The sequence below is a fragment of the Typopeltis vanoorti genome, chromosome 13, assembly GCF_054136105.1.
Source record: "Typopeltis vanoorti isolate ZY-2024b chromosome 13, IOZ_Tvanoo_1.0, whole genome shotgun sequence".
NCBI classification, from domain to species: Eukaryota; Metazoa; Arthropoda; class Arachnida; order Uropygi; family Thelyphonidae; genus Typopeltis; species Typopeltis vanoorti.
In genome coordinates this window covers 50,869,979-50,895,130 of record NC_143561.1, presented here as the reverse complement: position 1 = coordinate 50,895,130, position 25,152 = coordinate 50,869,979, and the positions used below count along the sequence as shown (strand labels likewise).

The window sequence follows — 25,152 nt, the reverse complement described above, 5'->3', positions numbered from 1 at the left end:
GTGGAGGATATCCTTCTCGGTTGTTAAGAGTGCACCATCAGAGGCCTTAATTGCCCTTGCTGTGCACAATTTCAGCCCTCAAAAGCGGCGCATAAATTTTTTTAATATGCATTGCAAATCACAATTGGATAAATTTTCTCAGAAAACTGTTTCTAACATATATTAACTGGAAACTTATTGCTCTTGGTGAGGTGTTATTACTAAATTTTTGCTTAATTGGTCTCAGCCCAAAAAGTTTGGGAACCTATGATATAGAGGTTCTCCTTACTGGGTTCTATGCTATCATTACTCTTAACTTTTGATGCTGCTTCCTTGTTCTTCCAGGGTTTTTGACACCATTTTTTAAATCTACTTTAATTTAACAATAGGTCTTAAAAGATATTAGCAGATGCATTGAATATAATAAAAGCAATAAAACCCACAATACAAGGGTGGTCTGAAAAGTTCTTAGCCTTGACCATAGATGGCAACACCATTGGCAAGATTTTTATTTTTTAAGTTGGTACATCTGTCATAAGCATCCATGTGAAACTGTAAGTCATTCTATCAACTGGTCTGGTTTATACAGTTGTCTGGAGCAAAAGTGTTGTCTGTATCCCTTGAAATGGATAAAATTGAGTATCGTGCAGTTATAAAAATTCTATGTAAAAGAAGGTTTAACGCCAAAAGAAATTCATTCAAAGTTCATAAAATTTAATGGGCACTCTTCTCCTTCATTATCGGCAATTAAGAAATGAGCTGCCGAGTTTAAACATGGCCGTACCAGTCTTGAAGTTGATGCATGTGAAGGAAGTCCAAATCTGCACTATCAATGGTTGGAACATCCACCCTATTCCCCAGATTTAGCTCCCTCTGACTTCTATCTCTTCCCAAAACTAAAACTCTTCCTCGCTGGTCAGTGTTTTTCTTCGAATTAAGAGGTGATTGCAGCTGTAGATGGGTATTTTGCAGATCTTACTGAGAACCACTATTGGGATGGGATAATGGCACTGGAGCATCACTGGAATAAATGTATTAGTCTTAAGAGAGATTATGTTGAAAAATAAAAATAATTCTTAAATTATAAATTTGTTTTTTTATTGTCAGGCCAAGAAGTTTTCAGACCACCCTCGTAATATAAAAATACACTTAGTAATCTAAAAATTACTCAATAAAGCAAATATATATATATATATATATATATATATATATATATATATATATGCACACAAATAAATGAACACATACAGTTTATAATTGAAGATAAACAGAACACTTCATAAATAACATGTATACCTGACTTCCACTTGCATATATCATTTAGCATCTATTATAAGTCTATGCCAGCCATGGCCCCCACAAGGATAGGGCTGACAGGGCTCTAGCCTTGGGGCCCGTCTTGTTGGGTCGGCCAGTTAAGTGAGACTAACAAAAGACAAAAAGAAACTTTATAAAATAAGAATGAATATGTGCTGAGAGGGACTACTAGATTTTGCAATCATTTCCAACCCATTATCCATATTTTCAGACTTATGGTTACGCTTCTGAACTTCCTATTTGAAAGGATTTACTTTAGTTTTCATTTTTCGTTCACCGTCTCGCTTTCTATGCACGGTATCGTTTCAATGCCGACGCTGCCCCAATGCTACCAGCACACTACCCTACCGGTGCGTATGCTACGGATGCTGAGAGAATTTTATTTTATTCATAAAAGAAAAAGCTTTATTTGATAGTTTTAGTTGGCTAAGTTGATCTCAAGAAACTGAAAATTTTCTACAAAATTCTTTATTTGAGAAGAATTTGTCTTATTTGAATTAAAATGTTGCTAGTTAGTAAGTAAAAGAAAATATAAAGCTTTTTTAGTTATGATTTTTTTTGTATGAAACAAACTTAATTGTTTTTTTCCAGATCATACAAATTTGAGATATTAAACATAGTTAAATAAATTGCTCTCAAGCAAGCAAAGACGTTCTAGTTAAAATAAATAAAATCCAAATGTCTGATTCAAAGTACAAACATAAGTCCAGAGCTCAGAAGAGGAAACTTGTCTTATTTGAATAAAAATTTTTCTAGTTAGTAAATAAAAGAAAATATAAAGCTTTTTTAGTTATGATTTTTTGTATGAAACAAACTTAATTTTTTTTTCCCAGATCATACAAATTTGAGATATTAAAAATATTTAAATAAATTGCTCTCAAGCAAGCAAAGATGTTCTAGTTAAAATAAATAAAATCCCAATGTCTGATTCAAAGTACAAACATAAGTCCAGAGCTCAGAAGAGGAAACTTAAATCCGAGAGAGAGAATCGAGAGCATCACGAAGTCGTCAATTCATAACCAACTTTTTAAAATCCGAAAATGAAAAGATTCCCAGGTGGTGATAATGTTTGTGACACTGAAATCCAAACAGAATATCAGTGCCAAATCGAAACTCATAAAGCAGTCGAAAGTCAAGCGACTGTTACATGTGAACCTCTTGCAATGGAAGAAAAGGCTGCAAGTGAAAATCCTGCAGGAGGAGTGACTATGGAAGAATATGATACAGTTGATGCTTCAGTTGCAGGTCCTATTGAAAAATCTTATATAAAATATGATGACCCTAGTATTTGGCTTAGAGTAATCTCAAACAACATGCGACAAGAGACAGTACGAACTATCAGCTTTCGAGAATTCCAAAAGATTTATAAGGAATTGCCAAGAGATCTTAATGATATGAAATTTCAAGATTTTTTGAAATTTCTCTATACGAAAGATGAAAGAACAAGAGAACATTTTCCAAGAGAATGGTTAGCATTGTATATATCGAAAGAAAATCTTTATTATCTACCATGTCGTATTTTTTGCGACTCTAATAACAAAAACTTAACCAGTTTAGCCCAAGAAGGATTTTCGCCTAGAAATAAGCATTGGAAAAAGTTGTATGGTATGTTGCCTCTTCACGAAAATAGTGCTGAACACAGAATACAATATCTGGCTCGGAAATCCCTTTTGCAGTCATTGAAAGGACATGGAATCGATAAAGACTTACAAGTACAAATTCAATATGAAACAAATAAGTGGAGAGAGCACTTCTGCAATGAATTGTAGATGTAATGTTATTTTTATCATCCAGAGGTTTAGCATTTCAAAGAGAGAACATGAAGATTGGAGATGTTCATAATGGGAATTTCTTAGGTATATTAGATATAGCCAAGAACGACTTAATCCCCTTGCAATTTTGTGCATCAAAAATGATTTGGCTAAGCTTTTGTGTTATCATTTAAACTAATTGATCCTAAACCTGTAGAGCAATGTGTTGTCCTTAACCTGAGCAACAGATAGGGGGGGCCTGCCAAAAATCCTGACCTGGGGGGCCCCTGATGCCAGCCAATATATAAAGCTAACTCCTACCACTACTACAATCACAGAAATAAGGTATAGTTTATATCCTTAAAAAAGAGCACTGATAATCTGTTCTAATGATCAGCTCTCAAAACAGAACTACAATGAATAAGGAATGTTTTCATAAAAACAGTAATGAAAAAAGAGCAACAGAGAGAGAGGGGGAGAGAGACAGAGAACATTATTAACAACAGAATAAATCATAATAATACAGAAAAACTATAAGAGTTGCTACCCAAAAACCATTAAAAAATTCCTTACCCTAATTCAAAGTTTCCACCATCTCCTTCTCCCTCCCAACAGAATACACTCATTAAGCATAATCTTACTTTGTATTGATCCATCCAGAAGATGCTGTTTTTTTCTATGTGAATAAATAAAATAATAATGAGATCTGTCAATTGTAGTTACCTGTTCATAATAGTGATAACAGCTGCTCCAAGTTTAGGCCTTTAACCTCTTGACTTGAAGTAATAATGTAAACAAGACTTTGGTTATCACCCTGGTGATAAATTCATAAGGCTTTGCATACTCTGTTACCAAAAACTTCAGAAGATGGTTGCTTTTCTAATTAAAAATTGTCAAGATTAACAACAAGGAATTGTGATTGGCAGTTTGCTATCTGCTCATAATAATAATGGTAACAACAGGATGGTCTTTTCTAATTAACCAAATCTTTAATACTTTCCTAAGGGAAGGTGTGAAGGGTTCAGTTAATTGTGTCATGACTTTATATATTTATAAACTCATGTATTAAGGATTCAATGAATTCTTGCAAGTTTATATATGTATAAACTCATTATGGCATGGTTATGAAGGTCAAAACATGAAGTTACTAATTTTATATCTAATTAATTTATTTTGCTCAAAATAGTAGTTTCCACAAAAGTATTATAATGAAATATACTATCTTAAATTTAACAGGCTTTCATTGTCATTTTTGGTGTATACTTCCTGAGTAGTGTAATGGATATTATGATAGTCCAACATAATTAATATTTCATTATTATTATTTTCCTATAAACAATTTTCTTTCTTCCAGACTGGTGCATTACCTGAGATGTTTATATGGTCAGATAACATTTCTGTTTATACCAAGGCACTTCTAACTATATCAATCACTAACTTTATTTACCTCAGGATCTTTTCTTTGCAAGTTTATTCTCTAATACCTGATTTCCTAATCAATCATTTCCATCTCCCATTCCATTTAGGTAATAATGTTATCTTGGATTTCACATTCTTGAATAGTAATAAAGTCAAGTTTCTTTCTAATATAGCTACTATTAACACAGGTCTGTAGCTGAAGCCATTGTTCACTCATCTAAATTTTGAAAAAACTCCAATCTTAGTCTCCAAACTTTGATCAATAGTATTATTTCTAACCTAACTCTCAGATCCATATGTTAAAACTGGTATGAACACGGTCTCATATATTGTTAGTTTACTTTTTACTGCCTACAAAATTAACAACACATTCTAATATTTACTTCCAGATTTAATTTGCCAACCACAATAAAAATTGGGACTAAACAGTAAAACATGTTACTCGTTCTACATTGAAAATGCAGTTCATATTCCAAGTTCATACATGGAAGAACAATGGGACGCTGCACCTTTTGGTTGGAAAAGACCCTAGTTCAATTCTCGCTGTGACAAGACTCCTCCTGGAAACTATGGTTTTTCATCTCTGCTTCCAAGAAAATTGGCCACATACGCATGCAATTCTAACAAAAAATAATGTTGTGGTAGATGGCTCTGTGTGTGTGTGTAGATGGAGATTTGAGTAATGTAGACAGTGAATTGTGTGAAGTGGAGCAGCCTTCTGCGATGATTCCTTGGAGGTGTCACAATATAATAATAATAATAAAATTTGGCACAATAATAATACTAATAAAATTTGTCACCATGATTATTTTAATTTGGTTAAAGACTTGAAGATGGGGAGAATTTAGTCAAAAAGACAGAATCTTCCGAGAGTAAGGACTAAGCTTAAATTCCATTACTGGATCATCAGGTTTTATATCACTTTTTTTCAATGTGATCTACACAGATTATAAATAATGGTGGAGATAGCATATACTATCTTACACATCCACAAAAATCTCTTGTGTCCTCTAAGTGATTTTAACAGCTGTTTTGCACTTTAGCATATATGCCATGTATGTAGCATAAAAAGAAGAAATTATATTGAAAGTTCCAAGCAAAGTCCACATACGCCCCTAAAAAATAAACATAAATATGTGAGAAAGCTGTTATGTGTAAAAGTAACTAAAAAAATGAAATAAGAAAAGATATTGGGAAGAGTATTGGTAATAACTATTACAATGGTGGCAAAATGTTCTGGAGGTAATTGTAAAGCTTCTAAATAGAAGAGAGATGTAAAAGGAATCAGAAAAATGATAAGCAGTAACAGAAGAGCAACAAAAAAAATATCAAGAGAAGTATATGTCATTACATGAGGTAAAAAAATAACCCAGAAACAGAAGTGTGGAAAGGTAGCTGGAGAAGATGATATTTAAACAGAAAGATTCAAAATGTGGTGATGTAATGGAGATCAGCTTAAAGCAGAAATAATTTTGTATTGGTTTAAACAAACACAATGACTAAACAAGATGAAATTTAACACAGGATGAGTCATCACCCACCAAGCATAAATTTCATTGTGTTTTGCCATTTTAAAAAAAGTTCTATGCTATTTTCATCAGAGAACTAAGGTGAGCAGAGAAAAGTCAGTTACTGAAACAAACTGACCATCAACTGAACTGCAGATAGGCACCATCACTATACAAAGTGTCAAGAAAAAGAAATCAAAAGGACAGAACTAGAGAAGAACTATGTGGATACAACTGGTGTCGTTGAGATGAAGAAAACTAATACAGATGAGATCCTATTAAATAATAAAAACAGGATGCTCTATTCAGACAACAGTAATCAGAGAAAGAGGTAGTAACAATAGCATTCAACATTAAAAATGAAGGGAAAAATTCTTGATTAGCACACAATTTCAAGAAGAGTTATGTGGACAAATATCAAAATGGGAAACCAACAATATGGTCCAACAGAAGGTTCTATTAAAAAGGATCTAGCAAAATATTTCAGGCCATTACAGAAGGCAGCTGACAAAGAAAACAGAAGCGAAGATAAGGAGCTGAGATTTCTATGTCTTAAAAATGTCCATAGTTATGTTTGTCAGCAGGAAAGACACACAATTTATAAGAAAAAATATTTAATTACTAGTTTTGTATATCATCCCGTGTGTGGGGGACACCTGTAACCCTCATCAGGTGCATCCCCCTGGTGGCGGATCAGGGAATGCTTGTAATAGTTTACTATGAAGGGTAGGAGGGAAATAAAATACCTCCCACGGACCAACAGGATAGCACTTCTCTCATAGGCCAGTCTGGCGGCCTCGAAGGTGGCAGCGCCACCACCAGACTCGGGTGCTGAAGCTAATCTTCTACACACCTTAAAATTTCACCCATTAAAAGAAATAAAAAGAGATAGCTGAACTGCCTAAATGGTTAATGACAAAGCGAAGAAAAATGTACATAAGATACAGAACATGGAACATTAAAAGTCTACATGGAAAAGAAAAAGAATTAATAGATGAAAGCCAGAAAATAGGAAAAAGAAACATAGGCAGGCCCAAGAAAGGTTGGCAAAGGGAAATTAAAGAAAAATTGGAAAAGAAGGGAATTAACTGGAAAGAAGCAAAAGAACAAGCCTTGGACAGGAGGGCATGAAATCTCTTTGGCAAAATCTTGACGCTTAAAAACATAAGAGATCATAGAAGAAGTATATCATACCATGTATATCGTCAGATTAAATACAAACAAAAAAGAAGATATCAGCAGAGATTTTAAAATTAATAACTGTTATACATCAAACGAACTCTTCATGTTCATTCGATGTATAACAGTATTATATAGTAAATACTGTCTTCTATACTGCTAGCAGTCTGGCTACTTTCTATCTTATTCCATATAAATTTATTCAACTGGCTCCTCAACCATACCAGCTTTGCTTATTCTATAGTCTATTTCCATATTAAATTCTCCATCTTCATTAAAAATTATGGCTAAATAGAAAAATATTTTACTTGTTCTATAGGTTCTCCATTGAGAATGCAGTTGCTATTCATCCCACAAAACAAGCAAATCAGCCAGAACACAAACAATTTACAGACAATACACTGGCCCACACAGTTTTGGTTACTTCAGCTGTAAATCCAAAACAAGCAGTTGATATTTTCCATTTTCAAGCCTATTTTGACAGTGTTTAATCTTTTTATTTGTAATTTTCATGCCAAATTTGTTATAGCTGTCATTCAATTTAGTTTAAGAATTATGGAGATCCGCACTGGATTTGTTTAAAAGAATATCATCTGCATAACGCAAGTTGATATTTCTATATCAGGCCCAATTCAGCCTTCCTTCATAATGTGATCCGTATGGATGATGAATAAGAGTAGAAATAATGTGCACCCATGTCTCACACCCAATTTAATCCATCTTCTTCAATTTTAATGCTGGCTTACAAACTCAAATACAGATGTGCATTTGTAGAAAGTATCTCTTCTGGGTCTGGTTCCCAAAGATGAGACCTCAATAAAGGTTGGACCAGTCTGGATAGTGGCTCTTCCCATAATGCATAACATTATACACATCTCAAAGAGTGGGTGCTTTGCATTATGGGATACTACGGCAACTGATGTGAAGCCTCTATATACAAGTAGCTCCATTGTGAAGATACTTCATGTGCAAACACGGTTTGATTACAACTTGGATAAAGGTTTAAACCAAGAATATAATTTCTTGGCATCTTTAATTAAATGTATATAATTTATTGTCAAGTATAATAATAATAATAGCCTAAGTATTACTCTGTATAACGTTTCCAGTTATCCCATATAACTAATATTCTGAACAGCTTTTCTCATGGAACCCTGTTATTTGCTTTTTTCCAAATCTATGAAACTGAAGTACAGATCTTAATTATATTACCATAATTTCTCAACTAATTATTAGAAAGAAAAAATATTTAATTACTAGTTTTATACACGTCATGTATATCTTTAGATTAAATATAAACAGACAAAAAATTATGGGAAAATCTGATACTGGCAACTATTTTGGTTTGTCAGTGAGTATCCAAAGTTTGGTTCTTGTTTTCAAACTGTTTGATTGTTTCTTGAATAATATCTGTATAGTTGAGTCTACAGTTCAGCAAAAGCTGCTCAACTTTAGTGCTTTTTAGAACTTTCTTAGAACTGCTTTTGTTTTAGAACTTAGAATTTAGAACTGCTAAGTGATTATCACTTCCAATTTCAAATTCCCTGCATGCTTCTTATATCCTGAACAGAGTGAAGATATCACTATCAACAAAAATATAGTCAATAACAGATTTCTTTTTTTCTTGTGTCTTCTCCCCATGTGAATTTTTGCACTTGTTCATGCTGACACATTGTGTTAAGGAAGACTAGTATGTGTCCTGAAAAGAAATCCAGCAAGCACTTACCATTATTAGCTTTGCCCTTTTATCCAAATTTTCCTGAAAACATTCCTATAAGCCTGGATTCACTTCCTACCCTTCTGTTTGGATAGGGTCATAAGCACAAATAAATTTCATTGTCCAATTTCCAATTCTTAAATTTTCCCACATAAATCTACTTAAATTTGCCTGCAATTCAAGAAATTTATCTTTGTTTAGTGCTGAATGTTACTGCTACTCATTTCTTTCCCTGAACACTACTGCCTGAATATAACAGCACATGTTTATTATTTAGCAGCAACTTGCCTGTTTCAGTCTTCGTCTTGGTAACATAAATTATGTTCACATGGTACTTCTCTAGTTCTTCTGCCAGTTCAACTTTTCTGTTGGAACTTCAAACCGATTGTGTCCATTTTCAATTCCACTGACATGGACTTTGCAGCTAACTTTTCACTGTTCACCTTGGTCCCATGATAAAATCAGCAATCATCTTGGGACAATGCCCCAGTTAGTACGAAATTTCTTCATGTTGCACCATCATGCTTGTTTCTAGTTTAAGTCGATCCAAAATACAATTTGGTCTACTGATGATGAAAGTTTATTTTTCACTTGGTTAGAATATAACAAATTTAGTTTAATCCTTTATCCAAGTGTGAGCAAACAAAGTTTGCACCTGAAAGTATCTTCAGGACTGGGGTAAGGTGGTAAAACACCAGGGTGACTCCTTGCAAAGGTGGAGCAAGCTACCAACACTCCTATCTCAGTATCTCCCATAATGCAAAACACATCTCCTTGCGGATATGTCTAATGTTATGCATTAAGGGAAGGGCCACTACCCAGACTAGTTTCGACCTTTATTGAGGTCTCTTCAGTGGGAGCCAGGCCCAAGTGGAGATACCAGTCAGAAGCATTAGCAAGGTCATCTCTACCTACAGGAGTTGCCAATTGGTGTGCCACCTTTTTTAATAAATTACTCTGGATTTAGAGGAAGATGTTGAAAGTTTATTTTTCACTTGGTTAGAATATAATCAATTTTGTTTAATCCTTTATCCAAGTGTGAGCAAACAAAGTTTGCACCTGAAAGTATCTTCACGACTGGGGTAAGGTGGTACAACATCAGGGCGACTCCTTGCATAGGTGGAGCAAGCTACCAACACTCCTATCTCAGTATCTTTGCAAGGAGTCACCCTGGTGTTGTACCACCTTACGCGCAAACTTTGTTTGCTCACACTTGGATAAAGGATTAAACAAAATTGATTATATTCTAACCAAGTGAAAAATAAACTTTCAACATCTTCCTCTAAATCCAGAGTAATTTATTAAAAAGGGTGGCACACCAATTGGCAACTCCTATAGGTAGAGATGACCTTGCTAATGCTTCTGACTGGTATCTCCACTTGGGCCTGGCTCCCACTGAAGAGACCTCAATAAAGGTCGAAACTAGTCTGGGTAGTGGCCCTTCCCTTAATGCATAACATTAGACATATCTGCAAGGAGATGTGTTTTGCATTATGGGAGATACTGAGATAGGAGTGTTGGTAGCTTGCTCCACCTTTGCAAGGAGTCCCCTGGTGTTGTACCACCTTATCCCAGTCCTGAAGATACTTTCAGGCGCAAACTTTGTTTGCTCACACTTCGATAAAGGATTAAACTAAATTTATTAAATTTGGTCTACTACGTCCCAAATTATTAGCCCATCTTCATTTGTTAAGTAACCAGGGGATACCCACTAACTAAACAAGCCATGTAAAAGTGAGGATTCGAGATATTAGGTCAGAAACCCTAGTTGCTTCTTCAGATTCCCTAAAGGTTATGTGGAGGTCTCCTCCCTGTTATCTTCCTTTGACCATAAAGCAACCTTATATGCAAATATTGTCTTAGAAGACCAAATATGTATGATCTAACAATATTTCAAACAGAACAAATAACAGATTAATTTGAAATTAATCTATTCTTTGCCATAATGAAAAGTTCATTATGTAACACTATCAAAGTGAAGACATCAAGAATTAATGATGATGCATATATTATGCATCAAATTTTCTGAACACAAAAAAAAGGTATGGAATGAATTCAGTAAGACTATACAAAAGATAAATATTAGGAAGGTGGCAAAATTTCCTGGAGGCTATAGGAAGAGCTTACAAATGGAAGGGGATACAGTAAAAGGAATCACAGATAAAGCTGACATGAAAACTAAAATTAAAGATATTCTGAATATCTGGAATATTACTTGAAAGATTATTAAATGAAACAAGAAGTGATAGAACAGTGGGGAAAAAATATTCAAGAGGAATGCAATCAGGAACAGATAACAATCATCATCATCATCAGTACCCATGGGCCTGATGCTCACTGATGTCTGATGCTTGTTTCACCATTCTTTGCCATTTCTCTCTGTCCATTGCCAAATGACTCAAATCCTGCAATCTGTTTCCACACCACTCCTTTACATCATCTACTCACTCCTGCCTTGATCTTCCTCTTCTATTTATACTGTCCATTGTATCAAGTATCAAGGTTTTGATCTTCCTACTGTTATCCATTCTGCAGATATGTTTGAAAACCTTTAGTTTCCTTTGAATTATTTTCTGCATTAGATTCATTAGTTTACTTTGCTATACAGTTCTTCATTTGTTAATTTTTTTTGCACCCATCCAATTCATAGTCTTTCTATAATATGGTCTTTCAAAAGCCAATAATTGTCTCACAGAATCTTGAACCCATTATTCATATCTCACAACAAAAAGTGAATAAGCATGTTTCCAGCAACCTCAGCTTTGTGGAAAGGCTCATTGATTTACATTTCCATATCTTGTCCTTAATATTTGAAGTATAAAAAGCTATCAGAAGCCTGAAATGCTGAAAGTGAGCTGGTGTAGATGATGTCCCACTAGAAATGCTCAAATATGGAGGCATAAAACTTTTATAGTAGCATTAGATTTATAAATCAGAAGGCAATTTCAGATGACAAGAGTAGATCTCTCATAGTATCCATCTATAAAAATGGAAACAACATGGAAGGTGAAATTTACAGAGGAATTTCTCTATTAAGTATTCCAGGATAAGATTTATGCAAGCATAATTGATAAGAAAATGTGGAAGAGAGTGAAAAAGAAACTTGGAGAAGAACAAAACAGGTTCAGGCCCAAAGAGAGGTTGTCAGGATCAGATTTCCACTTTACTACAAATAGTCAAGTAATCATAGAAATACACACAGATCCTTCTTATAAGTTTTGTGGATTTGGGGAAAAAAAAAACATAACAAGATGCCAAGAGAAAAGCTGTTCAAGAATGCAGAATGCTATATAAAGCAATATGTAGTCTATATGCAAGTTATAAGTCAACAGAACTGAAGGAACAGGAAAGCGGTTTGATGTAAAATCAGGTGTGAGGCAAAGGTGCACTTGATCTCTACTGTTATTCATCATCATCTGTAGATCAAATTCTAAAAGAAAGTAGCATTAAACCAAACTGACTCTTTGCATTATGCAGATGATTGTAATCCTAAACAAATCTAATACAAATTTCCAGGATTCTTTAACTAAAACTGAATATAAGCTATAACAAATCTGGCATGATAATTAATAATAAAAAATACCAAACTATTAAAATAGACAGGAATATTCGAACTTCATTGCAAATGCATCTGTAATTAAGAGCTTGCAGAACAAGTAAAATTTCACTTATGATCCAAGAGTTGGGTTAGAAATAAAACAATATCAAAGATTGGAAATCTCAATTATGAGAGTTCTGAGAAAAATTACAGGACTGAACACATGATATCAAAGGTAGAATCATATTAATAATGAAGATATATGAAAAGAGCTACTGTACAATGATATGATTACGTAGAGAATAGGAAAGGTTAGCAAAACAGGTGTTTATGCCAAGGTGGAAAGAAAAAGAACTAATGTAAAACCAAGATTAGGTGGAATGATGCAGTCAGAAGTGATACTAGAAAACAGATGATTCTTCTTCTTCTGCAGCTTGTCCCACTTAAGTAGGGTTGCTGTTTGTAGTGAGTCTCCTCCACAACCTCCTGTCTTGGGCTTAGCCACATCCAAGTTCTTCATCTTCAAGTCCTCCTCCACCATCTCTTCTTTGGCAGCATGTGCTTCCTCCTCCCTTGCACATCCTTCTGCATGACCTTTCTTCCTCCTCATCACATGACCAAACCATCTCAACCTTGTCTCCTGTATCTTGCTCCTAAGTTTGTAACTTTCACCATTCCCCTTACATAGTCATTTCTCAGACGATCCTTTCTGGTCACACTGTACATCCACCTAAGCATTCTCATCTCTGCTACCTCCATCCTGCTGATGTTATTTTTACCTCAGGACCACAGTTTCCATAGCATACGTCATAACTGGTCTCACTACTGTCCTGTAGATTTTGCCTTTTAGATTGATCGGCACCCTCTTATCGCACAGCACTCCAGCCATTTTTCTCCAGTTCCTCCAGCCATCTCTCTCCAGTTCCTCCATCCTGCTTGTATCCCACTTCCTTCTCAGCCTCACCATCCTCTTTCAATGTTGAACCTAAGTATCTAAAGTCACTGACCTTCCTGATGACATTTCCTTCCAGCTCCAGATCTGTCTCCTAGCTGCCATCCACTTTGCAATACATATACTCTGTCTTACTTCTGCTCAGTCTCATACCTCTCTCCCAGTACTTTCCTCCAACTTTCCAGTTTAGCTTCCACTTCTTCTCTTGATTCTGCACACAGCACGATGTCATCTCCATACAACATAGTCCAAGGCACATCTTCTCTCACCTCCTCTGTCACCACCTCCATCACAATATTAAATAGATAATAAGATGTGATAATATTGGAGTGCTAGAAAATAATACAATAATTTGAAAAATTGGTGACAAGACATTAATAATAATGCAAACATAATCATAAAATACTGTCATGGTGTCCCACGCACTTCAGAGTACATTTCAGGAAAGTGATGATAATATATACTAAACAATATAACAACATGTTTTCTACTTGACAAATTTTACATTAGGGGGAGAGAGAGAGAGAGAAAGATAATTCACAAAAAAGTAAGGAAGTGCACAAATATTTGTATGTTTAAATAGCTTGCTCTGCTATTTAATGAAATTTTGATTTTTTTTTTTTTCCTTTTTTCCCCCTATCTTGGCAATTCAACAATTCAATTTAAAGGCTTGAAAAACCTACAGAATTTTGAATACTATGAATGGGAAGATGTAAAAGTATAAATGTAGCTAAAAAAATTCATGGGAAGACTTGGGTAAGAATACAGTCTGCCCTTGACTTATGGCCACTCGTACTTAGAACAGCCATCCCATTAACACATTAACCGAATAAGACCTCAATCATGGACCCATGGACCATAAGTTATTGCAGTCTTGAAGGCATTTAATTAAGAAACTCTTTTGCTCAGGCTATTGCTGCTACTTTAGGGTGAAAAAAATCTCAGAGACTTTTAGAAGGAACATAGTATCTTCCATGTGTTTAGGCTTAGGTGCTGGTTTACACTCATAATACAATTTAATAGAATAGCTACAGAACAAAGAGAAATAATTAAACAGCAGATTTAATTGTTTCAATATTTCATCTCTGTCACAGATATATCTTCAGGAATACAATGTTAAAATTGTAATAAAACACACAAGAAACAATAACTGAAGGAAATGAAATTAGACTTAATAAAGAATTATATGAGTGCTGTTAGCTATCCTAAGTTGTTGGGTGGGAGGCCTAAGAATTAAAGTTTCCCAAATCTTAGAAAGTTTAACACAACCATATTTATTAAGATTAGGCTGTATTTTTTTTTAAAATCTGCTCTGATTGTAAAAAGAGTCTTTCAAGTTTGTATTTACTGTGATGGAGCATTATATTATTTGTCAGTTCAGCTAGGCTGATATTAGCAGATCTCCCAGTCTGACCATAATATGATAAGTTGCAAGAACCACAAGAAATAAACACCTGGAACAGAGAGGGGGGGGGGGGGAATAGATCCTTAGGAGAGCAGAGAAGGGAAGCTAGCTTCAAATGAGGTTAGAAAGCAGTGCAGAGTTTATATTTCTTTAAAGTTCTGGCTATATAATATCAAGATATTTAGATAATATCTTGATATTATCTTGATAATATAAAATCTTGATCTTGCATTGTACAAGAATGTATATGCAGTATGGAATGAGGTGACAATGAAGTGTATGAATGGTATTTGAAAGAAGCTGCTGAAAATATGTTCATACATTCACAGGATTCAATGAAGACAACCTTACAAAAGTTGTGGTGACAAGATAGTGCTGCTAGAAAAGATCTGGAGTGTGAGAGTGCAATTGAAGAGCAGTTGGTGCAAGCTGTGGAAGAAGAGCTTGCAAATGAAGTTCCTATAGAGAAGCATAGAAAGTCACAGAAGAAAAAGAAAAAAAAGCAATAGTTTACTGTGAAAAAAAAATTGGCAGAAGCATCTTTGTTAATAAGGCAACTTGGTTGCTTAAGAAATGAACCCCCAACATAGATTTAATGAAGTAGTCGGAATGATACAAACTGCAATTGCTTGCTACAGAGAAATTTATACAGAAATGAAAAGGCAAACTGTGCAGACTAAGTTGGACATAATATATATAATTTTAAGGGAAGCTCACTCCTGCTGTCACATCAGTTCCTGAAGATGAGCCTAAACTTTCCATAAGTTATGCATATGACAAGCCATAATTTGAACACTTTGTTGCAGTTCTTGAATCTGAAGGCTTTGCTTGATTACATAGCCTGCTCTGATGACTCATCCAATTAATAAACAGCACCTTTGAAGAATTATTATTGCTCCACGAGTTCCCAGCTGATAATGTTATTGGTAAGCGTACAGCTCTGTACACTCATGTTTCATTATTTATTCGAGTACTGTAAACAGTAATTTTATGTTATTATTTGTAAATTGCATTATTTCACTATAATCCGACATATTAACTGTTAATGTATCATTATGGTTTATATAGCAATTTCTGACTTACAACCTTTTTGACAGGATCAGAATACTGTAATAATTCTTCCAGATAGTCAAGGACTGACTATATGGAAGATAAATATCAGGAAGGCGAGAAAATATTCTGTGGGTTATTGAAAAACCTTAGAAAGAGGAGAGACTATAGTAAAAGGAATTGGAGATGATACAGGCACATGAAAACTGAAAATAAAGATCTTGATGTGTGAAGTAATTACACTGAAGGATTGTTGAATAAATAAGAAGTGACAGACCAGTGATAGAAAATGGTCAAGAGTCAAATACATATCAATACTTAAGGTATAAAAAATGCCCAAACAGCTGAAGTGTGGAAAGGCAGGTAGATGATATTTGAAATGCTCAAACATGGAAGTATTTAATTTTAAAATGGCTATGCTACATAATTCAGATGGCCTGGTTACAGGGCCAAATTCCAGATGAATGGAGTAGAGCTAGGGAAATGGAAAATGAAACTTATTTGTGCCTATGGCCCCACAGAAGATACTTCCGAGGAAGAAGTGGAGGAATTTTTCGAGTCATTAGAACAGGCAGCTAACATAAAGAAAATGGAAAAAGTGGTCCTTGTTGGAGATATGAACAGCAAAGTAGGAAATGAAACCCACCAGGCATATAGGAACATTTTGAGAAAATTTGGAGGAAAGGGCAAAGCTAATAATAATAGTAGTAAGTATTTAGTGGACTTCTGCTCTTGACACAGGCTAAGTCATTATTAACACTGTTTCAACGAGATGTGCACAAGTTCACATGGAAAGAAGATACAAGAAATAAGAAAAGCCTCATTGACTACATCATTGTTGATAGTGATATCATAGGGCTGGTTCAGAATACAACAGTGTACAGAGGATTTGAAATTGGAAGTGACCATTGCTTAGTACTAAGCAGGATAAAAATGGATATCACATTGAAAAGAACAGTATGTAAGAAAGTTTTAAAAAAGAATTAAGGCTGAGCACTTTTACAGGTAAACTATAGACTCGACTATAGAAACATTATTGAACAAAAAAATGAAACAAATTGAAAACAAGAACCAAACCTAGGGGTCTCGGGGCAAACTCTGAAAAAGACATTGACTGATTCAGCTAGGGAGGTATGCAGTGAAGTTGTCTGCAAGGATAGAAAAATAAGAATGCCATTGTGGACACAAGAAGTTCAAGAATCCTGGAAAAGAGTAAAGCATACCAAAAGTTCCTAGCAAATAAGTTGGTAGATGGCCTAAAAGAATACAAAGAAAATGTAAGCAAACTAAGATGTGTGTAAAAGTAGTTAAATAAAAGTAATGGGAAGACTTCAGTAAGAATATAAAAAATAAATATCAGGAAGATGGCAAAATGTTCTGGAGGCTGTTGAAGCTTAGAAATGGAGAAAAGAATATTGTAAAAGGAATCAAAGATGATCAAGGTGACATGAAACTGAAGATAAGGATATCCTAGATATCTGGAGTAATTACTTTGAAAGATATTAAATGAATCAAGCAGTGACACAACCATACTAGAAAATTTTAAAGAGGAATGCAAAGAGTAGTTGAGGTAGATAAAGCCAGAAAAAGCTTGAAATGTGGAAAGGCAGCTGTACTAGATAGATAGTATTCGACCATAAATGCTTACGTAGGGGGGTATAAAAGTTTTGCAATGTCTACACTGCATAATTCAGAGGGACTGGACAGAATGTCAAATTCCCAATGATTAGAGTAGAGCTCTCATTGTACCATTGATAAAAAAAGGGAATAAAGCTGAATGTGAGAATTACAGAGGAATTTCTCTACTGAGTGTTCCAGATAAGATTTATCTTGAAAAGAGGTTGAGAAAGCTGTGGAAGAGAAACTGGGGAGAAGAAGAAGCTGGGTAAGCAAGCCAAACAGAGGTTGTCAAGATCAGATTATCACTTTAAGACAAATAGTTGAGAAATTGTAGAAATATGATAAGGATCCGTACTTCAGTTTTGTAGATCTGGAAATGGCATATGACTAGAAGCCAAGAGAAAAGCTCTTCAAAATACTTCAGGTATATGGAGTGAATGGAACATTATACAGAGCAATCCAAAGTCTATATTCAAGTTGTCAGTCAGCAATTCGAATTGAAGGAAATACAGGAAGATGGTTTGATGTAAAATCAGGAGTAAGACAAGGATGCATGTTACCCTCACTCTTATTCATCATCTATATGGATCACATAATGAAGAAAGTGGCATTAGTTAAAGTTAAATGTCAAGGTTAGCTCTTTGCTTTATGCAGATGATGTTGTACTCTTATTAAACACATTTGGTGTAAGACTCCAGGATTCTCTAACTAAACTGAATAACAGTTGACAAATATGGCATGAAAATCAGCAACAAAAAGACCAAAACTATGAAAATAGGCAGGAGCATAAAAATCTTCAGCTGCATTCTGAATGGAGATCCTATAGAACAAGTAACCTATTTCAGATATTTATGCACAGTTTTTAGTGAAGATGGCAGGTTAAATCTGGAAACAGACAACAGAATAAGAAAAAAAGCTGGTATTCTGAGTAGCCAGCTGAATAAATTTATATGGAATATGAGAGAAATTAGCTAAAACACCAAACTAGTAATATACAAGACAGTGTTTAAACCAGTTTTAAGTTATGGATCTGAGAGTTGGGTTAGAATTAAAACACTTCAGCAAAGACTAGAGACCACAGATAAGAGGGTTCTGAGAAAAATTAGGGGAATGAAGCAATCCTTCCTCTCTTCCTTTTAATATTTTTTTGAAATATGGCTTCTGAGTATATGTTAAAAAGGAGAGGCAAAACAGCACACATCCTTGCCTTACTCCTCGTTTAATGTTAATGGAATCTGTAATAATGTCGTCAAGTTGACCAGATGCCTTTTGGTTCCAATATAAGTTTTTGATGCTCCTGATGTCTTTGCCATCTAACCCAATTCTTTTTAATAACTCAATCATTCTAGTATGTTGGACTTTGTCAAATGCTTTCTCAAAGTCAATGAAATAAATGAATAATTCCTTGTTTGGTCACTACATTTCTGGAATAAGATTTGAGAACAGAAAAGAGCCTCTCTCATTCCCAAACCACTTCTAAAGCCAAATTAGGTATCACTAATGGTGTCTTCACATTTTCTGTATATTCTTTTTTGAATTATTTTCAGAAACATTTTGAAAACATGACCCGTTAGACTGATCATTCTATAGTCATTAAAAAAGTTTATGCATTTGCTTTTTTAGGTAGCATGATGAAGGTTGACTGTAACCAGTCTTGAAGAATTATGCCTGTATCATAGATCTTATTTAATAGCTTCACTAATAGAGTAAATGTTGTCACCTTCTAATAAATTTACTATTTCTGCTGGTATTCTATCAGGGCCTAAGGCTTTACCATTTTTAGCTGAGTTCAGTGCATATTCCACCTCTGATCTTAGAATGCATGGACCTTCCATCTCTTCATAAGCATTTTCTGGTTTTGTTTGTTATCAGTAAAGAGTTCTTCTACACATTTCATCCATTCTTGTAATTTATCATCCATTTCGGATATTATTTCTCCCTTTTTATTTCAAAGGATACAACAAGACTAAAAAAGAAAAAAATAAATGCAGTTTTAATTACAGGATATTAATTTAACATACCTGTGTAAAATTTTCTTGAAGGTAAAGATGGTAAGTAACTTGGTACAAGGCTTGATCAGAGCTGGGACAGCATATATTTAAAGGTGATGAGTACGTGATCAAGTGTAGAAATACATTCAGATAATTGAAAAACATTAATAAAACCAATAACGAAAAGATGAATTGCACAAACTGAATTTAATGGAAACTGAAAATAAGGGAAAAAAAGGAATAAAAAAAAAACCTGTTTTATATACGCACAACAGAATTAACAACAATAGACAGCAGAATTAACAAATCTGGTATCGCAGGGAGTCAAATCATTTTTTTTATTTGGTTTTTATGGCATAAAGACATAAACGGTCATACTGTGACAAGACACAGGTCACAGCAGTACATATTGTAATTGATTAGTAGGACAATCACAAATGCTCATGCGCTTGGCGGGATTCGAACCTGCTGCCTCTTGGATGGAGAGCAGATATGTTAACCACTCGACCAACCAGGCTGGCAGAGTCAAATGAATACATTTTTATGGAATAAGAGAGAAATCAATCAAAATACTAAACTAGCTGTATACAAGACAGTGTTCAAACTAATTTTAACTTAGGATATAAGAGCAGGGTAGGTATGAAATACCTAATCATAGAGTGGAGACTACTGTTAAGATTTTTGAGAAAAATTTGAGGGGGGGGGGGGGAACAGATAGCATTAATGGCAGAATCATATTAAAAATGATGATATCGCAAATAAACTTAGCATTGTTAGTATTCAGGAATGCATGAGCAGAACCAATCAGTGGTATGGTCATTTAACCAAATGGGAGACAAAAGGTTAGCAAAACAGGTATATATTGTTAGGATGACAGGAAAATGATCCAGAGGGAAGGCCAAGATCTAAGCAGATTGATACAGTAAGAAGCTGTATCAATCCACCTTACTTACCATTACATATTGCAAGTAAGATTTGGTGATATTGGAGTACTGACAGATTAATTTGGAGGAAAATTGTGTATGAGAAGTTGATGATGGAAACGTTTCATGTAATACTATTGTAATATTATTACAATAGCATTACATGAAATTTGTTTATTACAATATACAATTATTACAATAGTATACACCCATTCCCCCTCCTGACAATATGCATCAGGAATTTGATGATTGTGAATGAGAAGTTACAAGTTAAGTAATCAAGAAACCCTGCTTTTCAAGCCTCCAATAAGAGGGACGATAGTTTCACAATGGACTATAAAAATGATGAATCACGTAAACATTCAGAACCATTTGTGCCAAAATGAGATTAAAACCAACAGCCAGGTGATCTGTGAGTAGAGATGCTACCAGCTTGCTCAGCTAGGCTATGATAATTATACCTGCCTTAGAATTAAACTCATTACAGTTTATGTATTTTTAATCTGTGAGAAAGAAAAAAAAAGCAATTCTGCTGGCTACAAATACTTACTAGAAAGAGTAAATTTCACCATTTCTACTGGATGCTGCTCACAGGAACTGTCCACAATTCCAATACTCTCGTGAACATTCTAGAAACAAATAACTGTATGCTATTAAAATATATATTTGATATCATAAAAACAACCCAAGAGGCCATTACTATTTAATTATAACAATTTAAAAGTTTTTAATATGATCACTGATAAATAAAGGTTAATTACAATTTATACTGACAACTTACTAAATACTAAACTTTCTAAACATGCAAGTTACGGTGAAAATTCTTCGTAGCATTTTTCCGGATAGGAAGAAATCTGATTGCTGCATGATGCAGAATGGGAGTGTATAATAATTTACCACTTATTCAAGCTTCAAGCAGAAATCCATCAGTTACAATAGCTGATAGTTTAGTGTATCAATGAACTTCTGAAATACTTTCCTGTAATACATAAATGCTCTGACACAAATATATTTCAGAGTCATGAATTTCGTTAACAAAAACTTTATTACATTGGCATCATATACATGTAAAAATATGCTGAACTGTAATGTAATATGAAAACATAATTATATAAAACTAAATAAAGATATGACTTAACTAGATAATTTAAAAATATTTCAAAAAAAGATGAATTTACCTCAAGAACATCAATTACCTATAATTTATTAATTTTAGCATAGCAAGTAGCACATTAATTGTTTTGCATACAAATTATTGAGCAACACATATCCTAAAGTAGCATGGAAAAACGACCCTTTTTTTTTTTTTTTTTTAACTTACTTCTTAGAATGACATCAATTATGCACTGCACTTAAATGATGAAATAATGGTAGTGGCAGTTTTGAGTAACAGAGGCTATCAACAATTTTTTCAACAATTAGTTTATGAATTTAAATTTTCACAAATATTATAAGAAATTAACAAAAATTAAAGTATTAATGCATACTAAGGATACCTGCCATTAGATTTTTTATTTTTTTTTATTTCTCTATCATTTTATTTATATTTCAATCCATAGGAGGTTGGTCAACTAAAAGTATACTAATAGGATGAATGTGTAATAAGGAACTTAATCGCATTTGAACTGAAAAGCTATAGGCTGTATGGATGGCTCCCACCTTAGGAAACATGGTGGAAGAGTGTTCCAGAGGGCAGCAGCAGAAGGGGTAAATGAAGAGGAGAAATTTGTTCTCCGAGTTTGGAATTGAACTGTGAAGGGGACGTTGATTGGCTGCTGCACATGCTTCGATGGATTTGACAGAGGGTGAGAGAAATACTGATGCCAATTCTGATGAACAGCAGCCATAGAAACATCTATAGAAGATGCATATATATTATATATCATCATCTATATGGAATAAGAAAAAGAACAGCCCTGTGGGACCCCCTGCAGTAGTTATATAGTTTTAAAGATATCAAGCCTTAAAGATATCAAGGGCAATCACTTGAGATTCTCCAAACTTGTCCATGGTGTTTGTCCAAAGATGGTAACATAGGTTAGCAGATCTCCTGTTGATTGACAGTGATGGAATTTATACTGTCAGTCATTATTAGATGACAATCTTCTAAGTAGCATAGGAATTGGGTGTTTCTTTCTATTACTTTAGAAAGAATTAAGGATAGTACTTTAAAGGTAAAGATTGGTCACCCTTCTAGGAATAAGTTGTATATGGACTAATTTGCAGGCTGCAGGATAGATAGTGGAATAACAAAGTATAAATAGGCAGTATAGAGTGGGAGTCAGCTCGAGGACAGACCTTTAGAACAAAGGAGGGGAACTAAAGTGTATGCTTTAGGATATATTAAAAACAATAATTAAGGAGAGTGCTATATTTGGTGAATTACTAAAAGGTGAACAAGAAGATACTTTCATTACTGGCAAACAAATTATTAATAATTAACATTTGTGATATTACGTGTCCCATACATTGCTGGGTGGAGTGAATAGCATGTAATCCTATCAATTCTAGACATGCATATGTACATTTATGATAGCATAATTAAAAAAAAAAAAACTTATGAGGAGAGGTAAAGAGATTTGTTTGCAAAGTATAAATAACAAACCAATAATAAACAGCTGCTGTATACATTTCATAGTTCAGTAAATAACTATAGGGGCTAATCGCTATCGGAATATGGAATACTAGTATCCCTATCTTCATGACATTGATAAAACGACAGCATCGCGTAAAATCAAGTGTGGAAACATATCAGTCGATCCGTGTGTTACCTTAGCCAATATACAAGAAGACGAATGGTACGGAAATCGGGTTAGTTCATTGTGCACACCATCAAACAGAAAAATCCAAAGATCAAAAGGTGCTCAATATAGCAGTAAAGGGGCATTGATCTGCGCATGAGGTGATTTGTTTAAATATGGCAGGAATACATGGGTTGATGGAGGAGTAAAGTAAAATTTGTTGTGCTTGTTATAAGGAGGGACTAATCCCATATATTAATAATGTTAATGAGGTGATTCATTTAGCCATTGCAGGAATATATGTGAGTTGATGAAGGAACAAATGATCTTGTAAAATTTGTTGTGCTTGTTATAAGGAGGGGCTAATCCAATATATAATAATGTTGATGAGGTGATTCATTTAGGCATGGCAGGAATACATGTGGATTGATGGAGGAACAAATGATCTTGTACAAATTGTTATGCTTGTTACTTTTATTTATTTCTCTATCATTTTATTTATATTTCAATTGGTTGGTTTGTGTGTGTGTGTGTTATTTTTAGTCAGTGGCTATTCTATGTTATCAATAATAAATATTTTGCATATTCTAGTATTTTGCTGTAGATTAACCACTTCTTATAATACAGAGAAGTATTCATTTTTATTCAGGAATAGATAAACTATCACTACATCTGTTGTTTCCAGATACTGGAATAAAAAAATGTGCCTATACTGTGAAAAACATTCCAACCTCAACAGACGCTATACTGCAGAAGCAAGAAAAACAAGTGGTTTATTGTATCACTAAATACAATTACAGAGACATTTCACAGTCTTTTATACTATATTTAGCAACAATTTTATACAGATAAGTGAGTGACACTTCATAATGAAAAACACTCCCCTCCCACATGCAAGCAAAATAGATTTATTGTAACACTAAACATAGAAGCTAGCTAAACACATTTGTAATAACATCCTCTTTCAAATAATCAGTTCCAGAAAATACATATAACAGATGTTTATGATGCAGTCATTGGGTACAGAAAATGCACAATTCATGTAAAAAAAAAAAATGTATATGAGAATATACATACATAACTTGAAATCAGTTTGAATTACATTTGAGATATTTGATAACATCAAGACACTTCACAAATGCTAATTTTACAAAGACAATTCTACCAAAAAAGTTGTTAACTAACATGAGGTATAATATAAGCTTTGTAAAAAATGTGACTGCCTGATGCTGAAGCTAATTCCAGCTGGCAGTTTACGAATCTGCAGACACTGCCTACTACAAACATGGTAAGAAAAATATTTCTGATTTCTATCTGGCAAAAGATCAAATGAGGCTAGCTTTTTCTGTGGGATGATGATGATAATAATGCAATGGTACCATCTTGCCATAATAGTGGTGGGAGTAGTGTTGGAGAGAAGTTACAGCCAGCAGGTTTAGCTGAAGACCAGAATGCATGCTGTCATTTGGGCAGAATGCAAATTTCCTGGCTTCAGCTCCCTCAAAGTCAGTTTTCAATGTGCTGATAAATGCTGCTTGCAGCTATTCTGGACTTTGCTGCAAGCTATAGGTAGATGGAGTTTCTGGATGCAAAACAGTTACAGTATGCTTGGCTCTTCTTTTGTGGAGCCTTAGCACACATATGAGAGAACTGAACCAGGGCTTAGATATAGGACGAGAATTTAGAATGGAGCAAGAAATAAACGTTTCCATGCCAGTAAGAATTATTTCGGTGATTCGTGCACAGAGATTTAGCACAGATGGCAACAAAATCAAGATGTCAATGGCAACAAAAATCATTATACACTTACTGGCCACTGAATTAGAAACCTTTTATTGCAGACCAAGTATATTTTGCATATACATAAACGTATATGCAAAATATACTTGGTCGTGTGCATCACCATGTGTTCTAGACAACTATTTAAGAATGCTGCTGGTCAGTAATCGTCAACAGTGTTGATCACAATGGGAAAAAAACATAGGATCTTTCAGAGTTCAATAAAGGGCTTGTGGGTGCCGTCTGGATGGAGCCAGGATTTTGAAAACAGCACAGCTGACTG

The 25,152-nt window shown here is 34.3% G+C and overlaps 1 protein-coding gene across 2 annotated transcripts in view; it reads right to left on the bottom strand.

Moving 5' to 3' along the window:
- Positions 1–25,152, bottom strand: part of LOC150100146 (E3 ubiquitin-protein ligase HECW2-like) — a 708,695-nt gene that overhangs the window by 599,602 nt on the left and 83,941 nt on the right. The window contains exons 4-5 of one of the 2 annotated variants that reach the window (XM_090402900.1): positions 20,900–20,978; positions 3,771–3,926 (exon numbers count right to left, since the gene is read on the bottom strand). Coding sequence is in view for 1 of the 2 variants with exons in the window: in XM_090402899.1 (XP_090259025.1) it covers positions 20,900–20,921 (22 nt within the window). In the remaining variant the exon portion in view is untranslated. The remainder of the gene's footprint in view (positions 1–3,770; positions 3,927–20,899; positions 20,979–25,152) is intronic. The other variant, XM_090402899.1, reaches the window with a different exon arrangement.